This window comes from Eubalaena glacialis, chromosome 8, assembly GCF_028564815.1.
Source record: "Eubalaena glacialis isolate mEubGla1 chromosome 8, mEubGla1.1.hap2.+ XY, whole genome shotgun sequence".
Taxonomy (NCBI): domain Eukaryota; kingdom Metazoa; phylum Chordata; class Mammalia; order Artiodactyla; family Balaenidae; genus Eubalaena; species Eubalaena glacialis.
Window position 1 is genome coordinate 66,402,335 of NC_083723.1, and position 19,436 is coordinate 66,421,770.

Here is a 19,436-nt window from a genome sequence, read left to right on the forward strand (position 1 = left end):
GCTACCCTAGGGACAGTGACCAGTTTTGCAATAATTAACAAATTCAACATTCCCTTATTTGACTATATTGTGTGGTGATACTTTGAGTTTTCTTTTGAACCAGTGGTAATATACTACTAATTTCTTCCTTAACTGATGAGTTAATAAGTCTGACAGATTTTTATTTGTATGAGGGAGATGATTTTGTCCTCTTTTAAAGTGTATCCATTACCTTCAGACTACCAATTAGGATTACCCAAATATTCTCCCCCTGTTTTTCCATTCATCTGGGTTTTTTATCTTTGAAAGTTTGTGATATTGGTGTCATGGGTGAGAGGTACAGGCATCTAAGAGGATAAGCAAGAGGGGAGCCAGGAAAGACATTTCAACTGATGTCGCAGATGAGCTCCCAGAACAGTTTGAAAGCCAATGAATTAAAGCATTAATAGAAATTTTATATCCGTCTCTCTGATTTTTGCTCAGAATCCTACCCCCCCACCAAAAAAAAAAAAAAACCCACTCAGGAAAGAAAATAAAAACGAACTGAATCTTGGATCTACAGCTGTTTTCCAAACTGTAGGTCTCAACCCTTTACTGGAAATAAACTCAATTTAGTGAATCATGACCAGATCTTTGAATAGAATGAAACGGGGGGGGGGGGGGAAGAGGAAGAAAAAAAAGAAAAGGAGAAGCAAAACGTTTATCAGAGAATGTCACATGTGGTAAGTAATGTTTATGAACTTTTGTTTGCGGGTACATGTACTAGGTCCTGACATGAAATGTCACATTTCATGTTTAGGTTGGAGACAAAAAAGTTTCAAAGCCACTAATCCTACTTTGGTGCTCACACACTCCCTAAAAGAATTTTGTAAAATCATGTGCTCTCTTGTACATTTTAAGTTGACATCTAAACCTTTACACTGAAAATTATAGAGAATGTAGTTTCTAGCATATTATATTTATATGTTGAAATAAAACAACTGTATCATTCTTTTAAATTTATCTCATGTAATCTAAACACCACAGCATTTTAATATCCACCATCAGCCATTTTAAAGTATATAAGCAAGTTCTTTCTTTTCTAACAGCAGGAAATTTGACATTGTTCTATTTTCTCCTTGAACTCATGTTTCCATTTCATTTCCACTGATCTGGAGTAGCTCAGAGATGCCCTCAGAACATTAGTGCAGCTTTTACAACAAATCCAGATGAATACAAAGCAACGGTGGTAATCTCACTTTTAAGAGAGTCTGTCTTCTAATTTATCACTCCTAACCTTTTCACTTGTCACCTAATTGGAAAGTGGTATCATGAACATATTTAACAGGCATTAAAAATTGAAGGTACATGATTTAATAAAACTCACTTCCCTATCTGACTATATAATTGCTTTTAGCAAACTGAGACATTAAACATGTATTATTTTCAGCCAAAACAGAACATCTAAAATACTTAGAAAGTCAGAAGACCTCAAGCTACAAATTGATGATTATAAAGCATAGGCAAGGGAGGGTTCTAGAAGAGTGCAGAGGAGCTCTGAAGAACTTCACAGTATAGATTTCAACCGGGGCGAAGCTGGGATTTTCTTCCTTGACTTTATAGTTTTTTTGCTTTTTTTTTTTTTTTATTCTTACAGTTTAAATCCTTTTCTTATTTTACTTTATATTAAATTAAAGGCAGGAAAAGCTTTTCAGAAATGGGACACGTAGGATTCAAACATGAAATCCTTAAATATAATACAGGAAATCCTAGGTTAAAAGAGTACTGAGGGCAATGGGGGGAGGGGTTTGTAGTTTATCACCGCACTTGATGACTTTTAACACTTGGCTTTATTCGCCATGGAGAGCAGCACCGGGTTGCATTGGATAATCTCAACAGCCAGCTACTCCTCATTCCCATGCAAGATACCTACCACCAGGAACCGTTTACAATCTTAGTTGTCACCATAATAATAAAATCCTGCTATCATGGAAGCATTACATGATCTGGAATTACTAATTTTCTCTAGCAGAATTGCTTTTCAAGCACATGATAAAGTTATTTTGAAAAGTCACAAGTTGGCCCAAGAAAATTTTAGAACAGAACCTTCTTTCTTCTCAGATCCCTTTTCCATCATTGAAAATTGACAGTCTCACCAAGGTAAAAGAGACCTCAGACAATTTTACTCTCCTCCATTGCTCTGTAAATTATCACCCCCCAAAGTCTCTATCAGAATCATCCGGGAAGTTTTGTGTAGTTTTGCTGCTGTTGTTGGATTTGGGTGTTTTGTTTTCCTTTTAATTAACTACCGTATTATTTTCAGAATCAACAATGGCAGCCTGGCAATGATAAAGACTGACTGCTTTTTTCCACTACTGTCTCTTACTCATAAAATGAAAAACAGGATAGCATAAAAAAGTCTCCACTGATTCTACTAATTTAGGGGAGAGGAAATCACCTATTACATTAGACCAGAGTTTCTCAACCTCTTCACTCTTAGCATTTTAGACCAGATAATTCTTTGTTGTAAACCACTCCTCTGTAGATGGGTGCGATCACCTAGTATGTGATGCATTCTAGTCAGAAACCATATTAATTTCAAGAGGTTTTATTAAAACAAACAAAAACTTCCCTCTTTTTAATGCAGGACATGCAAAAACCATTCTTTTTTTTTTCTCAAGGATGTTAAATAGTGTGAAGAGATAGAAGTTTAGAAGATAAAGTTGCTGCCTTTGAGAGCTTATAACAAACCGTACTTATAATTTATACCATTTTGGTCTCATTCATTGACAAAGAACGTAATTTAGAGGCTTTAGTGTTATCCCGACTCCTCTAAATTAATGACACAATTATATATTTTTATGTTTCAGAAAAGTTACAAGTATAATTCTATGTAACTGTCACACAAAAAAATTTGATTTTGGCTTAAATAACACTGATACCTACCAATAAAATACTAATTTCTAACCACTGTGTTCAATGATGTAAATCTAAAATGAAAACACACCCTGAAAAAGACCCCAGGCAACTCTAACAAAAGCATCTCTTCACATGAAACAAATACCTTAGGTGATTTATTTAAATAGGTGATTTATTTAATAAAGTCATAAGGAAGAACAAAGTAGACCAATTGTGAGATCACCCCTCTTTACAACTCTCTATAGCACAGAGAAATGGAGAATGAATTAAAAAAAATAAAATAAAGCATTATTCAGTGTGGGTCTTTAAATGTCTCTATTTGCTCACTTAAATACATCTAACACACAACAGGACCCATTACATACATCTTCCAAAAAAACTCACTCCTCAATTGCCCATTAATTATCTACATCATTCGACTTCCAATACAATCTAACTGCATCATCAAAAGTATTTCCTTCCTTAATAAAAACAAACTTCTAAAATTCAGTTGTTTGTTCATTTGCTCACTTTTTAATTCATTCAACCAACATGTTTTGAAGGCCAAATACTGGCCAGGCACAGTTCTAGGCCCTAGAGAACAACACCAAACAAGGCAGTTTCTCCAAATTCAAGGAACTATCTAATCTATTTGCTGCCTCTTGGCCTGCCTCTCTACCACCTCTCACAAGGCCAGTGGGCACAAAGCATGGTGCCGAGTCCTGTGTAAAACCAGCACAGGCCAAGCAAGTGGCTAACAAGTTGCTAACAGTCTAGTCAAATATTGTTACCTGTCTGAAGACTTGCTTCAGACTCCTGCGTAAATAAGAAAGCTGTTTCACCTCCTCCCAATTTTTCATCAAAATGCACATAAAAAAACACAAGAAAAAAACTGGCAATAACTATCAACCATATGCCAAAGTCTGAGTCAAATGTCCATGAACTCCACAATCAGTGGGGATTGACCAAGAAGTACAACTGACCAAGAGTTCATTACTGTGCTCTCTGCCACATGCTACATCTTCTGAAATCCTATCCAAGGATGAATGAATGAATAAGCGAATAGACAAGCAAACTATTACAACAGGAGAGTGAACCACGAAGATGGAGAAAGTATTTCATCCATCCCCATTGCCTGAACTTAATTCTAAAACACAGCTGCACCTACCAGAAAAAAACAGGCTGCCAGACATCCCACTGCATGGGAATTCTTTCTAAAGTCTGGCAAAATTGGATTCCCTCCCTTGACCCTCCCCTTCTCCTGGGAGATCTTCTACCTCCATTCAAAGATGATAGTTTCTGGCCTTGGCAAGCAACAGGGAAAAATAAGGAGGGCAATGGTTTATAACTGCCCAAGGAAGACTTTGTAAAACAGGGTCCCAGACAGAAAAAGCTCCATGAGCAGAACACAGGAAAGAGATCTACTTTCATGTTCGAAGAATTACAAACTGCTCCTAATTCTCTAATTCCTTCAGAGACCTCAACGGTCTGAGCCACGGAAGACTCAATCTCGGCCTGGCAGACCCACACATGATGAGTTTCTGTTAGCAACTGAGAACTGAACAAGCCAAGGAACGTGTGCAACCACCTGTCTTCCAGGACTAGACACAGAAACAAGAAGCTGCCTGCAATAGAAAGTTCAGTGAGGAAGACGAAAGTAGTCCGCTCACCCAGTCTCTGCTTCAATGAATAAACATAAGGAATGGAAAATATAGACCGAAAGATCAAGAGGAAAAATATCTCCCTGACAATAATTTTCCACAAGAAACTGTTGAACAGTATAGACAACATCTTGGTAACACTCAAATGGTTGTAAGAGGACACAGTCTCTTCCATCCAGGCTGCTGAGCAGAGCTGGGCAAAACATACCGTCACCCAGATGCTTCAGGATTCTCACTCTCAGACAAGCCCACACACTTCCTTCCTTCTGGGGAAGCACGCTGGGGTTTTCTTCCACCTTTACTAACTTATCATTCATCATCACTAAGATGTCCAGCAGATACTTTAGGACAATTTGGTCACGCTATTAACAGTTATGAGTTGCAATTTATTATTTAAGTACTTAGTGTAACCAGGCACTGTGCTCAGGGATTTACATATGCAAATCTTATTTAATGCTTAAAATAACCCCATGAAGCTTTATTATCTCCCACGTTTATACAGAAATTGAAGCTCTGAAAGGATGAATAATTTTTCCAAAAGTCACCTAAGTATCAAGATTTAATCCAGGTCTATATCCTTCACCCTGTGCTGTACTACTTCAGTGTCCAAGGCTGAGTCATCTTCCCAGCACACGTGTCCTACTCTACTCTCTATCTCAGAAAAAAGCATGATGGTCCAAACAGCTGCTAGAGACAGAACCGTAAGTGTTACCTTAATTTCACCCTTTCCCTTTCATCCACTCTCCCCCACCCACTAAGTCCTGCAACCCCATGATATCTCATGAAACTTTTGGTTTCTCTCTATTCCTACTGCCCCTACTTGGGTTCAGCTCACCAACATCTCCAGTTTGATTACTGCAACCCCCTTGGGTGTCTTTTCAACATAGTGGACCCTGCTATGTTCCCAACATGTTTCTACCCAATCCTCCCCAAGTCCCCTTCTACACCATAGTTGTTTGGAAGATGTATGGTCAAGTGACTACAGCTGGCAAGTTAGATTCTCCCAAGAGCCGTTCACAAAGTTTGGGGTAACCATGCAGGTCTATGTAAACAGTGAAGCAACAATTGCTTGGCTGAAGAGAAAGTGGTCTCAAAAGAAGCAGAAGACAGTCTGGATTCTGAAAGCTTTCCTCTTCATGGCTTCAGCTCCCTATAAGGCTAATAAACCTTAGGCGAGTCAAGCTAACCCAAAATAGTTCTAATCAGTTTCCTTTTGACCTAAAAGTAAACTGGGTAGAAGGTGGAGACAACCCAAATGTACCCAAAATAAAGAGTGGATAAACAAAATATGGTATTTACTACATAAAATGGACTATTATTCAGCATTAAAAGGAATGAAACTCTGATACATGCTACAACATAGAAGAACCTTGAAGACATTATGATAAGTGAAATAAGCCAGAGAGGAAAGGACAAATATTGTATGATTCTACTTTATGAGGTACCTAGAGTAGTCAAATTCATAGACTGTATAATGGGCAGAGAGTTTCAGTATGGGATGATGACAAAGTTTGGGAAAAGGATGACAGCAATGGTTGTACAACAATGTGAATGTACCTAATCCCACCGAGCCATCCAATTAAAAATGGTTAAGATGGCAATTTTTATGTACATTTTACCACAATCAATCAAAAAAAAAAAGTTCAAGCTTGTTTAAAAAGGTCACGTTACTTGTACCAAAAGCACCTTGATTAGGATATTCCAAGACATTCATCATCATGAACCCAGAATACTCAACCTAAAATGTCAAACTGATCACTCCCTTTGCAGTGTTCTCCTCCAGCATCACTATTAAGCTCAACTCCTTGGCATGGCATATAAGGAAGACATTCCAAATTCTGGTCTCTACTTAGCTTCATCCTTAATTCTTGCCACTCCCCAGTGCCCTACTATACCTTCACCAAGACCTTGTTATCCTCAACAACTAACAGAATCCCCACATTGGCTCTCTAAAAGAGTACTTATGGTAATGTCCTAAATATAAATATGTATTTTTTAATGTATGTCTAACCCAATAAAAGAAGAAAATCTATAGAAGCCAGAAAAGAATCTATAAATCCACAAGGGTATATGCAAATACTAGAGTTAACATTTTCCCTGTGGCCACTTTTGATTTCTAATGGCTAAAAGCCTGGGTTTTAATTATCCATGTCCCACAGGGAACAAGGACAAAGCCTGTGGCTAAACATCTTTGTAAGAAGGAAACAAAGATCTTCTCTGGAGTAAAATACCCTCGAACGAAACCTCAAAAAAATCAACAAAAAAGTTCCAAGAAACATGAATTCATAATCAAAAAATACTGTACAAATAAAGAAATAAGCCACAGTAAGCAAGAGTCAACAGAATCAAAAAACTCTACAGAATCAGACCCATCAAGACTGTGGGTATCAAAACTAGACCATAAACAGACTTACTTTATATTCTGTAATATATGGAGAAATAAAGGGAGACCTAAAACTACGACAAAAGAGTATAAATAAAAACTACTAAGATTTGTAAAAAGAACCAAACAGAACTTCTAGAAACAAATAAAAACTAGTATTGAAATTAAAGCAAATGACTCACAACTGCATAAAGAATTAGTAAACTGGAAAATTAGAAAAAATTATCCAGAATTCAGCACAAAGAATCAAAACCACTGAATTCTAAAACAGAGATCAAGAGCACATGAGGCCCTTCCTACTTCTAATCAGAGTTCCAGAAGGAGTTAGAGAATAGGAGAGAAGCAATATTCAAAGAGATAATGGTTGAAAATGTCCAAGTGCTGATAAAGACAAGATTATCGGATTCACAAAGCACAACATATTCACCAGAAAACTAAATAAAAGAACTCCTCATCAGGATACATTATACAGTAAAACTGCAGAATACCAAAAACAAACTGAAGATCAGGCAGATAGAGACATGAAAGAACAAAGTCACCATTTAAAAGAAAAGCAAATATTATAAGAGTAAAATAATACCAGAGTAGTCTTGAGAGAAATTAATTGTCCATTTAGAATTCTATGTAGATAGATAATAAACCTATCTTTTGAAAACAAGGATAAAATAACCATATTCAGAAAAACACAAAATGATGGAATGTACTGCCAACAATTCTCACTGAAAGAACTTCCGAAGAAGGTACGTCAAAAAAAAAAGGGGGGGGAGGAAACAACAACAGAAAAAAAGTTGAGATGTAAAAATAAATAGTAAGTAAAGAAAATGATACATATATGAATAATTCCAAGCAAATATTAACTGCATAAGATAATAATAATGCCTAATTTGTGGAGTTAAAAGGAATCAATATAGAACTAAAACTCTAGACAACAGCATACAATTGGAAAAAGGTCAGTGGAGTTGTAGGTTCTTGTCTTGACACAGAGTAAAGTAACTTTAGACTTTAATGTGTTTGTTAAAGCGTGACCACAAAATGTTTTATTAAAGAATACGTAACATTCAAACTAATACAGAGGAATAAAGTGGAATTACGGAAAAAAAATAACAAAAAGTCAATTCAAAAGAAGGCAAGAGAGGAGAAAAAAATAAACAACAACAACAACAAAAAAGCAGAACACACAGGAAGCACAAAATGACTGTTAAAATGAATCCAAAAATATCAGCAGCCACAATCAAGGTAAATGGACAAAAGATAGAAAAACTAGACCTCTAGCTATATGCACCATTTACAAGAGAAACACCTAAAACATAAGGACCCAGAAAAGTTGAAAGTTATCAGGCCAACACAGACACAAATACCACAAGGGTCACACAGTATAAATATCAAATAAGGTGTATTGGCAATAACATAACAAGCACAGAAGTGGCAAAGCACTCATGATCCACTAAACACTAGTGTTCCCAGAAAAAAAGAATCCAGCTTCCACATAACCATTCCAGACTTCACATTATACTGCAAAGCTATGGTAATCAAAACGGTGTGGTACTAGCACAAAAATAGACAAACAGATCAATGGAAGAGAATAGAGAGCCCAGAAATAAACCCACACACCTACAGGCAATTAATCTTCAACAAAGGAGGCAAGAATATACAATGAAGAAAAGAAATTCTCTTCAACAAGTGGTGTTGGGAAAGCTGAACAGCTACAAGTCAGTCAATGAAATCAGAACACTCCCTCACACCATATACAAAAATAAACTCAAAATGGTTTAAAGACCTTAATATAAGACATGGCACCATAAAATTCCTAGAAGAGAACATAGGCAAAACATTCTCTCATATAAAATGCAGCAGTACTTTCGTAGATCAGTCTCCCAAGGCAAAAGAAATAAAAGCAAAAATAAACAAATGGGACCTAATCAAACTTAAAAGCTTTGGCATAGCAAAGGAAACCATAAACAAAACAAAAACGTAACCTATGGAATGGGAGAAAATATTTGCAAATGATGTGACTGACAAGGAGTTAATATCCAAAATATACAAACAGCTCATATAACTCAACACTGAAAAAACAAACATCCCAATCAATAAATGGGCAGAAGACCTAAATAGACATTTTTCTAAAGAAGACATACAGATGGCAAACAGGCACGTGAAAAGATGCTCAACATAGCTAATTATTAGGGAAATGCAATTCAAAACCACAATGAGATATCACCTCACACCTGTCAGAATGGCCATCATCAAAAAGTCTACAAATAATAAATGCTGGGGAGGGTGTGGAGAAAAGGGAACCCGCCTACACTGTTGGTGGGAATGTAAATTGGTGCAGCCACTATGAAAAACAGTACAGAGGTTCCTTAAAATACTAAATTACACTACCATATGATCCAACAATCCCACTCCTGAGCATATATCCAGAAAAGATGAAAACTCTAATTAGAAAAGATACATGCACCCCAATGTTCATAGCAGCACTATTTACAATAGCGAAGACATAGAAACAACCCAAGTGCCCATCAACAGATGACTGGCTTAAAAAGAGGTGGTATGGGGTTTCCCTGGTGGCACAGTGGTTAAGAATCCACCTGCCAATGCAGGGGACAGGGGTTCGAGCCCTGGTCTGGGAAGATCCCACATGCCGCGGAGCAACTAAGCCCGTGCTCCACAACTATTGAGCCTGGGCTCTAGAGCCCGCGAGCCACAACTACTGAGCCCACGTGCTACAACTACTGAAACCCGCACGCCTAGAGCCCGTGCTCCGCAACAAGAGAAGCCACCGCAATGAGAAGCCGGTGCACTGCAACGAAGAGTAGCCTCTGCTCGCCGCAACTAAGGAGAAGCCCGCGAGCAGCAACGAAGACCCAACACAGCCAAAAAATAAGTAAATTTTTAAAAAAAGAAAAAAAAGAGGTAGTATATGTATACACACACACACACACACACACACACACACACACACACACACACACAGAGTGGACGATTACTCAGCCATAAAAAAGAATGAAATACTGCTATTTCCAGCAACATGGATGGACCTAAAGAATATTATACTAAGTCAGACAGAGACAGACAAATACTATATGACATCACTTATATGTGGAACCTAAAAAATAAAAAAATTAAATCTATATACAAAACAGAAACAGACTCAGACATAGAAAACAAACTTATGGTTACCAAAGGGGAGAGGGAAGCAGGGAGGGATAAATTAGAAGTACGGGATTAACAAATAGAAACTACTACACGTAAAATAGATAAGCCGCAAAGATTTACCGTATAGCACAAGGAACGATATTCAATATCTTGTAATAACCTATAATGGAAAAGATTCTGAAAGGAATATAAAACTGAGTCACTTTGTACACCTGTAACTAACACAATATTGTAAATTAATTATACTTCAATTTAAAAAAATAAAAAGAATCCAGCCTCCACACATTTGGGCAATTCTGTCATAATGGAAGCTTACTGCTTAAAGAAGCGCCTTGTTGGGAAGGAGCTGCTGGAGCCCACAGGCTGGTATCAGTCTGATCCTCCTTTGAGCTGAGACCTGCCAGGTCAGCTCTCTGATAAGCCACCAAAGAGATGAGGAAATGAACATCCAAGCTCATGAGTCTTGCCTCCCTTAGGTGAAGTACTGGAAGGAAAAAGAGACAGCAAACAAATTCTAACAAAAAGAAAGCCGATGTGTCTACAGTAGTAGCAACAAACTTAACTTTAGGCAAAAAGCATGATTTGAGATAGTCACTACTTCATCGCACCATTTTACTTCATAATCCTCATCTTGTATGTAGTGAAAACCAAATCTTCAAAAAAATATAGCACAAGTCATCAGAAGTTCAAGGAGAAACTGCCAATGCTACCATTTGCAATTATCTCTATAATTGAGACATTAATCAGACAAAAGGTAAGAAAATAGAAATAGCTGAATACTGCAATTAACAAGTTTGATCCAATAACTGGAAAACACAATTTTTTTCCGAAGAATACATGAAACATTTGCAAAAACTTGATGTCTTAAAGCAAGTCTCATACTTTCACAGAGTTAGTATCAGACAGACCATATCATTTGCTGATAATGTAATTACACTAGAAATTAACAACAAAACAACTTTAATGAATAAAACCTATATATTTGGAAACAAAAACAACCCTTGAATCAAAGAAGAAATATGTTGTAAACTAGAAAATATATAGAACTTAATGATGATGAACATCTACTTATGAAAAACTTGTGGGATATGCCTAAAGCAGAAAGTACAGGTTACTATACCAAACCCAGAACGTTTTACAGGTGAGTTCTACCTAACAGTCAATGAACAGGTATCTCCAAGTTTACACAAAATCTAGAGAATAGAGAAAGCACTCCACAACTGATTTCATGAGACTACTCTAATGCTAATAATACCAAAATCTGACAAAGACTATATACAAGCAAGAAAAACTACAGGCCAGTCTCACTCATGAACATGAATGCAAAAATCCTAAACAAAACAATAGCAAATCAAATCCAGGAATACGGAATAAAAGATATCATAACCAAGTTGTGTTTCTTCCAGGGATGTGAGTGTTATTCACCACTGAAAAATATATTCATTTCAATCATCTCAAGGCAAAAAAATGCATTTGATCAAACTCCATAACCACTCAGTTAAAACTTTTATCAAACTAGGAATAGAAGGGAACGTTCTTAACCTAGTAAGTAGAACTCCAAGTTGTGAAGGACTTCCGGGAGGGCTCTTTAAAGGGAGCTGAGTCCCATGAAGGTAGACCCTTTTGTCTGCCCACTTCTTTGCTGCTTGGAATGGGGACTACTTGGCTGATGTTCTACCACCTACCCTGGTCTATGAGGTGATGTGGATCAACTGGAATTCTCCTACACTCCTGACAGGAGGATAAATCGGTACCACGCCATTTACGAACGGCTACACGCACGATAGAACTATACAGAAAAGCTTAGGGTGCTTAACACAAATTTCAAGAGCGTGTTTCTTTCTGGCTGGTAGAGAGGAGGACTTAACTGAGGATGCCCACCCCTAATGGTGAAGTTCCATTTCTTACTCTTAATGAGAGGCCCACATGGGCTCATTTCATTTCTCTGGAAACTATACATATCAGCTACATATACTCTTCTTTGTGCATTAGATATCACGTAATAAATTTCACGTGACTGAAAAAATATCCAAGAAGCTATTTTAAATTGCTCATCTCCCTGTTTAGAAAAAACATGCTCTTGGTAGGCAAAAGTGGTTTCTTAACTGTTATAAAACAGTGCTATTAGCATCTGGTGCTTTAAGGGCTGCTCTTTAAAAAACACTTGCTATTAAAGATATTCATGTGTACTCTACCTAATATAATGCGATCAACTTGGTTTCCAAACCCTGAAGTGCAGAAGATGTTAAGGCTCTGCACGGAATATAAAAGAGGCTCTGCTCACTTGCACCGACAACCACTTTTTTATGCACCAACTGACATGCACCCTGCATCTGCTAACGAAATCCTTCAGATCAGTTTCAGTGACAGCAACATTAAAAGGCAAATATATTTACATAGATGCTAAGTGCTAAATAAACACGGAGAGATGCAAACTATCATTTAATTACGGCACATCAGATTTCCATCTTAAATTGCCATGTGACGTCTCAAACAGGAACTTCTTAGCTTAAGGCAACTGCGAGACTAAACTGGAGACTCTAGATAGGTACCTGAATTGGCTTTAGGCAAATTGATGGACTCGGTTTCCGAAAAATAATAATATCCCCCCCACCGATTTTTTTTTTTTCCCCCAATTTCCGGAGCACCGTTGGCAGGTTTTTTTTATGAGCACTCATTCGGGAATATCGCTGGCAAGGCAGGTATCAAATCCCGGAAGATAAAGGCCCCCAAATCAACAGCCACATGAGCCAGCAACAGATTCAAGAATCCCCCCAAATCTCCTTGAAACGCGTTATCCTCCACACCTCCTCATCTCCCCTCCAGAGTCCTGAGGTGTGGAAAGCAATAGGGAAAAAGATTCCTGGGGAGTTAAGAAGAAAGAGGCCGTAAATGATATGGACAAAACTTAGTCAGCTGGGACCTTGCCATTGAGTTATCTAACCTCCTCATTCTGCGGATAGGGAAATCATGTCTCAGGAAGAAACGCACCTGCTCAGAATCTAACAGCCATTTAAATTCGTCTCCTAGCCCAGTGGTCCTCCCCTCACCCACTCCCAAATGCTTCAATTCGCTGCTAACAGTGAGGTGAGAAAACCCGCACCTCCACAGTGTGGCCAGAATGTCGGGGCTAGAAAGGGTCATAGAGGTAATGGGGTCAGGCCCCTCTTCTCCCAGGTGGGGAAACTGACGAAGGAAAGTGACGCAGCTGGGGCCGTAAATCACCGACCCTCTGCCACCGAGCAGCAGGAGCTTCACAAAGGCGATGAAAACCACTGGCGACCCCACTTCTCGTTTCCAGAAGGGCGTGGGTCAAAAAGAGACCCGCTCCCTAGATTTCATTCAGCAAGAACCCCGCGCTTCCCAAGCAGAAGTGGGAAGAGGGGAGGCGGGGAAATGCGAACAGCTGGTGGCGCAGCACCGAGAGTGCCACGGGGGAACAGGTACCGACTCCCGCCTCTCTCTTCCGCAACAGTAAGGCTGCGGCGACTCCCGCGAGAAGAGGTACCTGAGGCTCGCGCCGCAGTCCCCCGCCGCAACAGCACAGGAGCCCGCCACCCTGCTTCCGGGGTTAAGTCGCGGCGGGGAGGACCGGGACCTCAGAAGGGAGCCTCAGCCCCGCCCCATCCAAGCCCCGCCTCCACGTACGCTTCGCGGAAGACCCAGGTAACTTCCGGGGCGCCGCGCGTCACTAAGCAGCCGATCCCCACTTCCGGACAGGTCCTTGCCTTTTTCTTCGCTTTCGCGGGACTGCGCGATTGCAATCGAGATTTCCGTGCGTTTGATTGGTGGAGCGAGAGTGCTGGTCTCCGCCGATTGGCTTCGGAGGAATCCGCCCCGTAGACGTCCGTGGGGCGCACAGTCTCAGTTGTCCGCTAGTTTCCTGCCGGTTGCCGGCCTTGGGTTGCAATCATGGTGGACGTGATGGAGTCGCCCAAGGTGCGCATCAACGCCAGCATGCTAGCTCAGTTCATAGACCAGCCCGTTTGCTTCGTAGGGAGGCTGGAGAAGGTGCGCACACTCACCACCCTGGGCTCCTTGGGGGAGGGGCTCCGTGACAGTCAGGGTGGCTGCCTCAGGGTGTGTAACGGAGGGTGAAGGAGGAGGGACAGCCTTATAGCATCACTGCGCTCCCCATTGCTTTATTTCTCACAAGGGAACTTTTTGCACACTTATTAACCATTGCAGCCCTATTTTGGCGCTTCTTTTAGGACGCGGAATCGCGACGTTTTCGAACGCGCTCCGTTCTAAATTCTAGCGTCCCACCCTCGTTTGTGTTTACTTAAAGGAAATTATAGACATAACTCCATCTACTTCCTGATTTTTTAGTTACCCAGATTTGACTAGTCCAGTTTTGTTTCCTTCTTTTATGCAGTTTCCTCTTTTCTCAGACTTCGTTTTCTCGTTGACGTCGCTTTTCTATAAAACATTCCTTGATTGTACGTCACTGATCCAATACCAGTCTGTTATTTTACCCCATTATTAGAGTGCAGCCCCTCATCCTGCTGGTGAGAGGCAGGCCCAAAGTGTCGGGATCAGGGAACCGAGAAAGCTCTTGTATAAAGGCTTATTAGTTTATTTCAGTCACATATCTTCTTGAAATAGGTGTATTCGGACTTCACAGATAGGGAAATTGGTTAGGAGTAGTGTATGGTTCAAGGCCGCAGTAAGTAGCAAAGCTGTCATTCAAACCAGATCTGACTGCACTCGCCGCTGTCTTACAGGACTAGAACCCAGGTTTTCTGACAACCAGTTCTCTCTTTACTTCCTCAGGCCTAATTTTTAAAAACATATTCTCTGTGGGATACATACCATTTAAATCATGGGTGGCAGTAGATCTCACTTTTAGATAATATGGACTCTTTAATTGTTCTTAGCATAGGGTTGCCAGATTTAGCAAATAAAAATACAGGACACATTTGTATGGAAAATGTTTGTTTATCTGAAATTCAGATTTAACTGGGCATCGTTTGATCAGGTATGTATGGTAACACATGATAATGTTGAACCAGTTAAACTGTTCAAAAACAATTGCTTTGTGTGCATCGATTAAGTAAGTTTGGGTCAATCTGCTCATCTTTTGTCAAACTTTTAATCTTTTTATTTTTCAGATTCATCCCACTGGGAAAATGTTTATTCTTTCAGATGGAGAAGGAAAAAATGGAACTATTGAGTTGATGGAGCCTGTATGTTTAAGTATTAATTCTATGTATATTATAATTAATTCTTCATCTTGTTTTGGTTTGTTGCTCATGTTTCTGATTCTTGGAGTGGATGTATAAAGGACCAGCTTATCAAACTTCCCTCTCTCTAAAATCAAATATTTGTCCTCTTCTTACATTATATTTCCCTTTACATTTCTAACCAATGATTTTTTGGGCTCTGTCATTTTTTTAATACACCCCTTAAATGCTGGGTGACAATTCTCATTCCTTATGAAAATCACATAAGAAAAATCTTCTGTTTAAATCACTTTTTCCTTCCTCAAGAGTTTTACTTTTTTAAAATTCGGTTTTCTATTTTTGTTTACATTTATTTTCAGTTGTCACTTATTTGTTTTTACATTTTATGTTTATTGTATTTAAAAATATTTTCTTGGTCTTTTATGAAGACAGATCTGTATGCTGTTTGGTTAATGGATGCAGAACACACTGTACAAATGTAGTTAATAGAAAGTTCCTTTCAATGGGTCCTTTTAAACAAATTACTCCTTGTGGAAATGCTGGACATTCTCAGTATCTTTAAGTGATTTTGTCTTCAACTTAAACATTTAACTGTATCTTTGGACCTGAAGCCACTGCTAAAGGTAACAGGACTAGTGACATGCTAACAGTAATAAGTACTCAAACATTTTTTAACAAGTTACAATTCCATTTTTGCACTGATAAATTTTAAAATTATTTTGTTACATGAAATGAAAGATAAGATTAGTAAACTGTAGAACAATTTTCCAAGTTAATTATCAACTGAAAATGTGATAACACCAAGTTGACATTTTGTTCTTTGTGTTAGCTTGATGAAGAAATCTCTGGAATCGTGGAAGTAGTTGGAAGAGTAACGGCCAAGGCAACCATTATGTGTGCATCTTATGTCCAGTTTAAAGAAGATAACCATCCTTTTGGTAAATAAAACATGCTGTAATTCATGGAATTAGGTGGAAAACAATTTTATTTTTAACTTGCTATGTCTTGGTCTTGAGTTTCAGTCCTGCTACATTTTCAATTTCTATAGAATTTTCTGATCCCAAAGGAAAATGGGAGGACATTTTGGCCTGCTTCTAAAGAGTGCTTGTGTATGTAGGAAACTCAACAAAGATTAATTAATATTTGTGGAAAGAAAAGTTTTTTAAATGGGGTAAACAAAATAATGTTAATAGTTTTGTTTGTTTGATTTTAATATATAGATTAAAGGCATCAAATAATGCACAGCACCTAAAACACAACCAGGCAAGAACTGTGCCTGTACAATGGATGTCAAAATGGGTGGTCTCCTATACTCCATGTCTTTTATTTTTTGGAGCCATAGTTAAATAAATATGATGATCTATATCTCAGTTTTAGGAAATGGATTGTGAAAACAAGTTGACCTCTAAAAGGGAGAGAAAAGAGAAATAGGTATAACTCTTTAGATAGTAATTGATGTTACAGCTTTCCACTGTAGATTAAATGTTTGCTGAACTGTTTCTTTCAGATCTTGGACTTTACAATGAAGCTGTGAAAATTACCCATGAGTTCCCTCAGTTTTTTCCTTTGGGGGTTGTGCAGTATGGTTGAACTTGATGAATTTTTTATGATTGCCAGTGAGCTACATTGAAGATTATTAAAGGAGGCCCCGATATTTAAAGGAGAGATTCCTGTGATTTTTAATACTGTTATTTGTTCTCTTTTTAATTTCATTTACCTAACGTTATTAGATATTCCATTATGCCATTTTCAACAGAACTGGTTTATTGACAGTTCTCACCTAAGTCCTCATAAAGAATCATTTCTCTGGCATATGGTCAGATTAGATGCAAGAAAAAAGCAGCTGGCTGAGTTTAGTTTTCTGTTTTATTAATAAAAGTTTAAATGATACATATCGTTGGTCATATCATTCTTATTCTTTTAGTCATCTATTCAGGCACAAACTTGGAATTTCATAGCTGTAAGGTCAGGACTTAGACTTACCAAATGAAACCCTGGGCCAATTGTGTTAAGAATTTACTTGCTACCTCATGAATTACACCATGTTAATTACTTCCTTGACACGCTGTGAAAAAATGATTTTATTAAAACAGCAAATAGAATCCAACATGTAATTTGTGAGTACCTACATTAGGGCTCTCTAGAGAATCAGAACCAATAGGATATATATGGAGAGATATATACATATATATATATATATATATATATATATAATTGTTATGCAGATTGGCTTACATGGTTATAGAGGCTGAGAAGTCCCAGGATCTGCCATCTACAAGCTGGAGAACCATGAAAGCCGGTGGTATAATACAGTGCGAGTCCAAAGGCCTGAGAATAAGGGAAGATGATGGTGTAACTCGCAGTCTGAAGACCTGAGAACTGGGAGGACACTGGTGTAAGTCCCAGAGTCTGAAGGCCCGAGAACCTGGAGCTCCAGTGTCTGTAGGCAGGAGAAGATGGACATTCCAGCTCAAGGAGAGAGAGCAAATTTGCCCTTCCTCTGCCATTTTGTTCTATTTGGACTCTCAACAGATTGAATGATGCCCACCTACTTTGGCAAGGGCCATCTTTACTCAGTCTACTGATTTAGATGCTAATCTGTTCCAGAAACACGCTCACAGATACACCCAGAAATAATGTTTTACCAGCTATCTGGATATCCCTTAGCCCAGTCATACTGACACATAAAAGTAACCATCATAGCATCTCTTTCTCAGGATTTTAAAACTGAGCATTCACTAGGCCAAAAAAGGGATACCTGATCATTAAAACAGTTGGTGGAATCATTTAATTTTTTTTTTTAATTCTTTTCAACTGTCATTATCCTTAATATGAAATTCCTACCGACTTGTACTTCATACCACCAAGTACCATTGGGAGTGGGCAGGCACGGTGTCGCAAGTGTAGGACAGTAATACAGAGTAACTGGTGACCTATGTGCCCACAAGTTTTATGGCCTGACCCATTTTCTTCAGTGAGGAAATAAACTAATTCTAAATCCATTTAGGTTGTAAATTATACCAAAAATATTTATTTTAAATTGGTACCATCTTCAATTTCAACTTTCACCCCAAAATATTCTACAAATTACTTAAGCAACAGAGCTACTCATGGTAAAGCATTTTATTACAGGAAGTAAAGACAACTGTAATTGAAATTTAGGTGTAGGAGGGACATCAGCTAATCTCAGTAACACAGTGTTATCTCCAATGCTAGAGAAGGGGTCAGTCCTCAATTGTGTTAACCTCGGAAAACTCAGTGCTATTAAATGTTAAAGGTGTCCTGTTTGAAACCTTCCCTTGAACTACTATGTTCAGTAAACTGGACTAAATGACTAGGGTACCTTGCTTTCTGACAAGTGAATCCTTTACACTAATGATTTATGATGCCATTTCTCTAGCCCCAGCCTCATCTCTGAGCTGTTCAACATCTGCACTTGCATGTCCCACCAGCACTTTAGCTTGAATTAGTGTAGTTTGAATAGATGCAGCCCCCCTGCCATGTGTTCCCTGACTTTTTAGTAATAATTTTGTAAAGATAATTCACATATATAATTCACCTATTTCAAGTGTACAATTCGGTGGCTTTTAGTACACAGAGTTGTACACCCATCACCACAATCAATTTTAGAACATTTTCATCACCCCAAAAAGAACCCCTGTACCATTTACCTGTCATGGCCCAGTCCCTACACCACCACTACCCGCTCCCTCGCCATAAGAAGCAACTAATCTACTTTCTGTCTATAGATTTACCTGTTCTGGATATTTCATATAAATGGAATCACACATGGCCATTTGTGACTGACTTATTTAGCACAGTGTTTTCAAGGTTCATCTGTGTTATAGCATATATCAGTGCTTCATCCCTTTTTATGGCCAAAAATATTCCACTGTACGGATATACCACATTTTGTTTATCCATTCATCAGTTGCTTTACGTTTGGGTGGTTTCCACCATTTAGCTATAATGAACTATGAACATTCATGTATAAGTTTTTGTGTGTACAGATTTTTTCTTTCTCTTGGGTATATACCTAGGAGAGGAACTGCTGTATCAAATGGTAAATATGTTTAACTTTTGAGAAACTACCAGACGGTATTCCAGAGTGGCTATACCATTTAACATTCCCAGCAGCAGTGTTTGAGGATTCTAATTTCTCCACATCCTCAACACTTATTATCTGACTTTTTTATT

At 38.4% G+C, this 19,436-nt stretch overlaps 2 protein-coding genes across 3 annotated transcripts in view; one reads left to right on the forward strand and one right to left on the reverse strand.

Moving 5' to 3' along the window:
- Positions 1 to 13,689, reverse strand: part of UMAD1 (UBAP1-MVB12-associated (UMA) domain containing 1) — a 243,866-nt gene extending 230,177 nt beyond the window's left edge. The window contains exon 1 of the mRNA XM_061198546.1: positions 13,565 to 13,689. The gene's annotated coding sequence lies outside the window, so the exon portion shown is untranslated. The remainder of the gene's footprint in view (positions 1 to 13,564) is intronic.
- Positions 13,690 to 13,749: 60 nt separating this feature from the next.
- On the forward strand, positions 13,750 to 17,107 carry RPA3 (replication protein A3). Of its 2 annotated transcripts, none has more exons than XM_061198548.1 (4): positions 13,750 to 13,995; positions 15,168 to 15,242; positions 16,069 to 16,177; positions 16,747 to 17,107. In XM_061198548.1, the coding sequence occupies exons 1-4, from the start codon at positions 13,969 to 13,971 to the stop codon at positions 16,827 to 16,829; spliced, it is 294 nt and encodes a 97-aa protein (XP_061054531.1). In that variant the 5' UTR covers positions 13,750 to 13,968; the 3' UTR covers positions 16,830 to 17,107. The 2 variants fall into 2 exon arrangements, with proteins under 2 accessions (XP_061054531.1, XP_061054530.1); XM_061198547.1 differs by having other exon boundaries at positions 13,752 to 14,067; positions 16,747 to 17,104.
- The last annotated feature ends 2,329 nt before the right edge of the window (positions 17,108 to 19,436 follow it).

Excerpts from the sequence above, each read along its gene's own strand:
- RPA3 (XM_061198547.1), top strand. The coding sequence starts at position 13,969 with ATGGTGGACGTGATGGAGTCGCCCAAGGTGCGCATCAACGCCAGCATG. Across the intron at positions 15,243-16,068 it reads CTATTGAGTTGATGGAGCCT|CTTGATGAAGAAATCTCTGG; the intron begins GTATGTTTAAGT and ends TCTTTGTGTTAG. Across the intron at positions 16,178-16,746 it reads AGAAGATAACCATCCTTTTG|ATCTTGGACTTTACAATGAA; the intron begins GTAAATAAAACA and ends TGTTTCTTTCAG.